This window comes from Henckelia pumila, chromosome 3 (genome assembly GCF_033568475.1).
Source record: "Henckelia pumila isolate YLH828 chromosome 3, ASM3356847v2, whole genome shotgun sequence".
NCBI classification, from domain to species: domain Eukaryota; kingdom Viridiplantae; phylum Streptophyta; class Magnoliopsida; order Lamiales; family Gesneriaceae; genus Henckelia; species Henckelia pumila.
This window is the reverse complement of record NC_133122.1, coordinates 126,127,317-126,135,675: the sequence shown is the minus strand read 5'-3', so window position 1 is coordinate 126,135,675 and position 8,359 is coordinate 126,127,317. Positions and strand designations below refer to the sequence as shown.

General features: G+C 40.4%; 1 protein-coding gene across 1 annotated transcript; it reads right to left on the bottom strand.

The window, feature by feature from the left end:
- Positions 1-293: 293 nt before the first annotated feature.
- On the bottom strand, positions 294-5,480 carry LOC140887802 (NADPH--cytochrome P450 reductase-like). The gene is made up of 6 exons (XM_073295291.1): positions 4,805-5,480; positions 4,537-4,633; positions 1,786-1,935; positions 1,596-1,673; positions 1,300-1,463; positions 294-792 (listed from the first exon to the last, which is right to left on the bottom strand). The coding sequence occupies exons 2-4, from the start codon at positions 4,582-4,584 to the stop codon at positions 1,602-1,604; spliced, it is 270 nt and encodes an 89-aa protein (XP_073151392.1). The 5' UTR covers positions 4,585-4,633; positions 4,805-5,480; the 3' UTR covers positions 294-792; positions 1,300-1,463; positions 1,596-1,601.
- Positions 5,481-8,359: the final 2,879 nt, after the last annotated feature.

Genomic DNA, 8,359 nt, shown 5'->3' with positions numbered 1-8,359 from the left:
TCTCTGATCTAGCTTCCAGGAAAGTAGAGATGAAGGTATAATATAACAGACTCGTGTTAAATCAGTGACAACTAATTCCCTCGAGTTTTTTGATATTTAGTATAACAAGAACATGATATTATTATTATTATTATTATTATTATTGATAAATCAATCACAGTCTCAGATATCACGTCCACACAAAGAGCGTACTATAGTTAATAATAATAAAAAATATCAATAATGTAGAAAAACAGAGTTTAGGTTTGAAACATAAAATTATTCGTGATTATTTACTTCTTTCAACAAAACAGACACCAATACAGAACCAAATAAATTTAATAATTACCAAATCAAGACTAACCAATCAAATTATTTCTTGGCGATACTGATTCAAGAAGGTAATTGCATGAAACTACCATGGGGTTTCGCAAATTATCGATGATATCATATCGAGAGTATACACGAATAAAAGCGTTTAATCCATCAAATAAAGTTAAGTGTCTTCTGCAAGACACTACCGTGGGGTTTCACAAATTATCAATGATATCAAAACGAGTGTATAAACGAATAGAATTGTTTAATACATCAAATAAAGGCAAGTGCCAGAGAAAAACAATAATTCCAATGCTATTAATTAGTTTACCTTAACGTCGTAAAACTTTATGTAGAATCGAGAGCTATGGATAGAAAGCTTGGTTTCCAGAATCTCAGCTATGGTGGCACTGATGGAAGTCAGCTCCCCATAAGTAGCTGGCTCTTCAGTCCGCTAAATGAAATGGGGATTCCCCCATTCAACATTATCATAACATACTGTACAGCCAAGAAATCAATTCTCTTAAACAAAAATAGTATGTCAAAACAAAATAGAACATGAAGATTAAAACATTATAGGGTTGCAAGTGGCTTAATCTTAACTCAACTATATCTTGGTCAAATCAAGTTTTTGCCGAGTTCAAATAGCAGCTCAAGTAGGTTCCAAATAGCATCATCGAATCATCAAAAAATCGATTTTTAATCTTGTTAAATTACTCCTATGTATCTAATGTTTTTCTCTTTTTTATTAACCACATGCTTTGACAACTAGTTTCACAAAATTTGAGGTATGTTTACATCAATAGACTAGCTTAATTGATACTCAAAAAAATAGAGTTGGAAATCAAATAGCTCAATAAACGAGTCCCGCTCTTACGTCTTAGCTTAGAACCCAAGATAAACATGGAGGAGAAAAAAAACATGGAAATCAGCTGGAACCGAAGTAATAAAAATGAGGGCAGACAGAATATTTATACATATATATTTGCCACAAGAACTACTTACGGAAAGCCCACATCGCAGCATACTTCTAAACAAAAACTCAAACAACATCCTTCTCGTTCAACTCTGCGGCGTCAGCTCACCGAAAATCCCACAACGCAAAAAAAAACGAACAACGGCGGTTGGTCCCTCTTGTGAAAATGAAAGGACAAGCTTGGAAATTACTCCTGCTTTGACAAAGTTGTTCAATTCATCCTCGTAAATGAATTCTTGGAGATGACCCGAGTTAATGTGCGGCATAAATTTACTGAGTAAGAACATTTTGCGGATGATCTGTAAACTGCTTTTATTCTACTTACCATCTTTCAGTTCCTGCATCCAAAGTATAACACGGCAGGACCAAGTTCAGCCCAAGATTCTTCCAGTGCTAATCTTTCCTGTTAACATGAATAAGCATTTATGGAGTAATCATTGGAATAGAAAACAAATCTTTTTGAGTATTTAAACAAGATTATTGAGGCTAACTACACAAAATATTTTGACAAAAACCTGTACAAAACCCCTAAATGGAGCCAAGCCAGTCCCTGGGCCGATCATTATTATGGGTGTTTTAGGATCAATAGGAAGCCTGAAGTTTGACATTCTGACAAAAATTGGTTCCCAAATGCAGTTGCTGCTTTCCTCCAAAGGCACGACATTCTAAAAGGATGCAAAAACTAAGATTCAAGAAATAACTATCAAATAAGAAGATGCCTCAAGAAATGAGGTAAAAAAAGTGTCTGCATCGAATGGCACCATCAATCAAGAAAATCTACTGGTGGGTCAAAACAATAACTGAGTTTTTGGCATCACAAGGAAATTAAGAAAATATTTAAGAGTATATAACCTTATCTCAAGAACGAGAAACTGTTATGGCCCTGGGTAAAGGATCTAGTTATAGGGCGATTGAGACTCGGTTGATCCTTCAACACGTTAAAGTGTTTGTGGCTTTTTCTGCCTTTTCCACCTATTTTGATGGAGTAAGTTTTGAGGCTCGTTTTAAGAGAACCTCACGATCTTATTACTCACGAATTTGGAATACTAATTTCATATCTTATTCCACTTATTTTCTCCCTTAAATACAAACATAATATTATTTTAATAAGGAAATAACAATTAATCATGCAATAGAATAAGAAAGCACCATAAATTAGGAAACTAGAATCCTATAGTTTTAAAGCAGATTGAGATCTTTCTTCCTTGACTAAAGCTGGCTGACATCCTTAATTATTCCCATCGTTATCCCTTGACTGAAGCTAATTGATATCTCCTTGTTGGGCCTCCTTGTTGGGCTGCTGGTTTGGATTGTTGCCCATTACATCAGTTCCCCCGTGGAGATCATGTTTGTCCTCAAACACGAAGGTAAGAAAGTGAGTAGTCAATTTATCAATGTCCTCCTCCAAGAGTGTTGTTTCCAGTGATCGATGTTGGGATTTGAGGTTCGATTCTCCTTGCTATTTAACAACTGCACCCTTCCAAAAAAATTGCATCAGCATGCTGTTGAAGTCCCAGGTGATCTTACCTAACGTGCGGAGCCACTTTACTCCCATAACAGCCCCAAACTCTTCTAGCGGCAGGATGAAGAAATCCACATGGAATAGGTGCTCTCCCAGCTTGATGGGTACTGTATAACATACGCCCAGACATGGAAGTTTTTCATTGGCACCCATGACTAAAATGGTTCCATTTTGTATGATTTCCAGTCCTAGATGTGCAACCACAGTGGTATCCAGGAAGCAATGGGTGCTGCCAGAATCGATGAGGATGCGAATAGATAATGAGTTGATGCAACCTGTTATTTGCATTGTGCCGGCATCAGTAGCCCCCGTAATCTCGTAAAAAGAGATACCTAAATCTTCCAAATTTTTGTTGCTTTTTGTATCCTCTAGGGCGCTGTCCTCCACCACCTCAAGACGAAACAATCGCTTACATCGATGCCCTGGTGCAAAAAGTTCATCACAATTGAAACATAGACCACGGGCGTGCCGTTCCTCCATCTCTGATCGACTTAACTGTTTCATATGGGCTGGACGCACGACAGGCTGATTGGTACGATTCATCGTGTGTTTTGGCTCGGTATACGGGATACGTTTTTCATACAACCTGGCCAAGCCCATGGCAGTGGTCAGGTCTCTCGGACGTTGAATCTCTCCTTCTATTGCGATGTTCTCCTGCAAACCACTAATAAAAAGTTCTACCTCTTATTCTCCTGTGAGGGAAGAAGCTCGTGCTGATAATTGCTCAAACTGGCGTTGGTATTCTTCAACAGAGCCTGTCTGAAGCAATTTTGATAATTCTCCCAGTTTATTGGACCGCAAGGGAGGTCCAAACCTCACATGGCAGTGCTGTTTGAAGAGTTCCCAGTTGAGATACAGGTTATCACGCTCTAGTTTTAAAAAACCAAACTTGACCATCTCCTTCAAGATGAAAAGATGCAAGACCGACTCGTTCATCCTCAGGTGTGCGCTGATGGCGAAAGAAGTGCTCACATCGACTAATCCAACTGAGGGGATCGGATAAGCCATCAAACCGTGGAAAATCCATCTTTGAATACCTGGGAACAAAGGGATGTGTTCCTCCAGTTCCATTGGTGGTGCGAGGCCTTTGGGCTCGTGAATCTGGGGACTCATGATTCTCCCTGCTGTCACTGTTGTTCATGGAAACTTGGAGGGCTAGCTCGTCGAGTCTCTTGTGCAAATCTTGTTGACGACGATCCTGCTCTTCTCTATCAGCCTTGAACAGATTGAGGAGGCTCGTGATCTGCTGTTGAAGTGCTTGAAAATCGCCCATAACGCCTGTCTCTGGTACCAACTTGTTATGGCCCTGGGTAAAGGATCTAGTTATAGGGCGATTGAGACTCGGTTGATCCTTCAACACGTTAAAGTGTTTGTGGCTTTTTTTGCCTTTTCCACCTATTTTGATGGAGTAAGTTTTGAGGCTCGTTTTAAGAGAACCTCACGATCTTATTACTCACGAATTTGGAATACTAATTTCATATCTTATTCAACTTATTTTCTCCCTTAAATACAAACATAATATTACTTTAATAAGGAAATAACAAGTAATCATGCAATAGAATAAGAAAGCACCATAAATTAGGAAACTAGAATCCTATAGTTTTAAAGCAGATTGAGATCTTTCTTCCTTGACTAAAGCTGGCTGACATCCTTAATTATTCCCATCGTTATCCCTTGACTGAAGCTAATTGATATCTCCTTGTTGGGCTGCTGGTTTGGATTGTTGCCCATTACAGAAACATACCTTCATCCACGTTGAGCAGGCACCCTTGTGAATTCTTCCTGTGGGCATTTTCTCATAAACTAGTGCACAAGTTACATGGATTCTTGATGGTAAAATCCTAGAAAACAATGGGAGAACTTGATTTCACGAAGATTTGTCAATAAAACGAGAAAATGAAGGCAAGGAGCAATATACGCAAGAATAATTATATGGTTGCTAGAATTGCATTTAATATAGCAATTGCATCCTACTCAAGTAGATACAGAGGACCGGTAAGATAAATACTCACTTTGGGGGCGATGAGATAGAGTGAAATCTGGCCTACAGGAGTGAAGCAACTTCTGCAAAGAAAATACCGAGAGGAGGGTTGGCAGAGGGAAAATTTGCCATGACCTCGAGTAAACTTCTCTGACTTGCAATAACATAATGTGCATATTCCTCCTGAAGATAACATAAATAACCATAAGAAAATAGATCAAGGAAACTGATTGTCAAAAGATGGAATCAAATGTATCCAATCTTTCCATAAGGGGAAGCAAGATTCTTGAGTCGATCGGCTTCACCAAAGTTCGAAGCATTTGCGGCTAATGCAAGTAAAGAAAACTAGAACAGCAGACACATATGAGCCAAAAATTCAAGTAACGTGCAACAAAATCAGACCAAGAATATAATATACGCTGTTGAACTGGAATATTTCGAATCTAAACTAAAAGACCACGAAGCAACTTGAAATCGGAGCAAAAATTGCTAACAAAAGATGAACAGCGCGCAGTGATGTCGCAATCTAGTGGCAGAAATTGGGATTCCAAACTCGAGATTAAAGTTAAGATGGAAGCTTGCAGCTAATTTCAATTTTCCAGGTGGAGGTAGCGTCGATTCAGTGCTTGAAATGGCCTCCGGTTTGTTTTTTTCGGTGATGGCGACTGGCGCTGGGGGAGGTGACGAGAAAATTAGGGCTTTGGTTTCTTTTCGTTGCTCTGTTTGGGTTTGACTAGAATAAAAATAGTTTTGCAAAAGTTATTTTATTGAGAGGGAAAAAATCCACAATCTTAAAAAAAAAAACACGTTAACCGTTGTGGAAGCCCAAAAAAACCCGTTAAATGACAACGGTTTTTAAAAATCGTTGTTTTTGTTAACAAAAAGAACGCTCATAGACAACGGATTTAAAAACTGTTGTCATTGGCCCTAAAAACAAACAAAAAGACAACTATTTTTGGAAACCCGTTGTCTTTGGTAACAAAAAAAAGCCTGTCGACAACAGTTTTAATGAAAACTGTCATTAAAACCGTTGTTAAAAGCTAAACGACAACAATTTTAATTTAAAACCGTTATATTTTAGGTGTTGTGTATTTGGGAGTTTTATTGTAGTGGTTACTCAATGTAGTGACCCTTACCCGGATCACCTACTAAACAGAACTTATGCATGCAATTTACTTAATTAAACAGATATCAGAATAAAACTGCGGAAACCATAAAAAATATACAATCCCAAGTAAAGGAATCTGTAATTTATCCAATAATATACAACCAAATCGAATAGCTGTATAAACCCAAACAACAGTAATAAAACCTAAGCGAAGCTCCAGCTGGCCAACCACTGACTAGCCCCTCCTGGATCCACCCTCCTCGTCCAATCGCAAACCTGCCCCATGGAATAAGGTGTCCAGAAAATACAGAGTATGAGACGTGAGCATAAAACGCCCAGTACGAGAGTATGAGTATACATGCATGCAAAGTGAACTCCCTATAGACTCGAGGTCAAGGATCAGATAACAGAGACAGACCGGGCCCTGGTATGTAGCACGCTATGCCGTCGCTTCAGGAGGTGGCTCCCATACCGAGATAACCGTGGATACGCCGGACCCAAATCAATAGAAGTCCATCCACTAATAGGATAGGGTACAACCCTACTAACAGACATCTCGAAAGAGATACAGCAAGATGCAAATGAATGCATCATAATATCATGACATATAAATCATGCAGTCACATAATACATGCATACTCAGTCAGGATATCTCGAACAGTACTTTCGTACTTCAAAACAGTGCAAGCTCTACCAACTCTAGGTCCACGCCTATAGTCTGCTCTACACTGCCAAATGATACTACTATCATTAAAGCGCTCTAACATCCTTAACTATGCTATTGCATACTCCTAAATATTTATAGGAAGCAAAAGCTATACCTTCATCCGTCGTTAGCCCTTTGATGTCGATGCCTCCAGAACTTGGGCACAACTCCGCTACGACTACCGAATGCCTCGCCGACCTCCGGACCAAGCCTAAGAAGACTAGAACAGCTCCAAAAGGACTAGAATGGAAAGGAGAACTCGGAATTGGCAAATGAAAGTGAAGCCTCGGCCTTCTATTTATAGACAAAGATCGGAACGTCCGAACCTCGATCGGAACGTCCGATCTTGCCATCGGAGCTTCCGAAGATCCTGATCTGCCACGTGTCAAAATATCACTTGTTGATTTCGGATAGGGGTGATCGAAGCTTCCGGTCCTGTTCGGAGCTTCCGATCTTGCCACACGTCACGCCTGACGTAATATCGATCGGAGCTTCCGATCCTGTTCGGAGCTTCCGATCCTGATCGGCGCTTTCGAACTTTACCCAAGTAATTATGATTAATCTCTTAATTACTGATTTTTGGTTACGGGCTACTACATTCTCTTCCACTTAAGATATTTCATCCTCGAAATCAGATCTTAAGTACCGAATGCAAAAACAGAAATCAGAAACATTCTTTATTCGAATCAAACGTTTACAGAGTTTGCAACTGAATACAACTTAAAGAATGAAATCAAAACAAATCAGGATGGTCTTTGCGCATCCTGTCCTCAAGCTCCCAAGTAGCTTCCTCAGTGCCTCGGCGCTGCCAATGAACTAAAACCAAAGGAATGACTTTGTTCCGTAAAACCTTATCCTTATAATCCAGGATACGAAGAGGTTTCTCAACATAAGTCAAATCCTTGTGTACCTGAACCTCAGACCGCTGCAGAATATGGGATTCATCCGCCACATACCGTCGCAATAGAGATACGTGGAACACGTCGTGAATACTGGATAGATGCGGTGGCAAAGCTAGTCGATAAGCCAAATCGCCAATGCTCTCCAAGATCTCAAACGGACCGATAAATCTGGGAGACAACTTGCCCTTAAGGCCAAATATGAGAATCTTGCAGAAAGGTGACACTCTCAGAAACACTTTCTCCTCGATCTCGAACTGCAAAGGCCTACGCTTGATATTAGCATAGCTGGCCTGACGATCCTGTGCAGTCTTAATCCGTTTCTTGATTTGATCAACAATGTCTATCGCCTGCTGGATTAACTCCGGTCCCTCAGCCTGTCTCTCCCCCACTTCTTCCCAGAAGAGTGGAGTACGACAACGTCGCCCGTACAACGCCTCAAAAGGTGTCATCCCAATACTAGTATGATAGCTATTGTTGTAAGCGAACTCGATCAACGGCAAATGATCCTGCCAGGCTGAACCAAAATCCATGACGCACGCTCTAAGCATATCCTCTAAAGTACGGATAGTGCGCTCTGACTGACCATCAGTCTCGTGATGATAGGCTGTACTCAAACTGAGAGTAGTACCCATCGCACGCTGAACACTCCCCCAGAATCTAGAAGTAAACCTAGGGTCCCGATCGCTGACAATGCTCACAGGCACTCCATGAAGTCGGACGATCTCCTGAATGTACATCCCTGCCATGCGATCCACAGAGTACTCTCGGCTATAGGCAACGAAATGCGCTAACTTGGTGAGTCGGTCCACCACAACCCAGATAGCATCACAGTTCTTCGGGGATACCGGCAAATGGGTCACAAAGTCCATA

Coding starts and splice junctions, on each gene's coding strand:
- LOC140887802 (XM_073295291.1), bottom strand. CDS start 4,584: ATGCCCACAGGAAGAATTCACAAGGGTGCCTGCTCAACGTGGATGAAG. Junction 1,936..4,536: donor CCTGCTCAACGTGGATGAAG/GTATGTTTCTGT, acceptor GCATCCTTTTAG/AATGTCGTGCCTTTGGAGGA. Junction 1,674..1,785: donor CATTTAGGGGTTTTGTACAG/GTTTTTGTCAAA, acceptor TCATGTTAACAG/GAAAGATTAGCACTGGAAGA.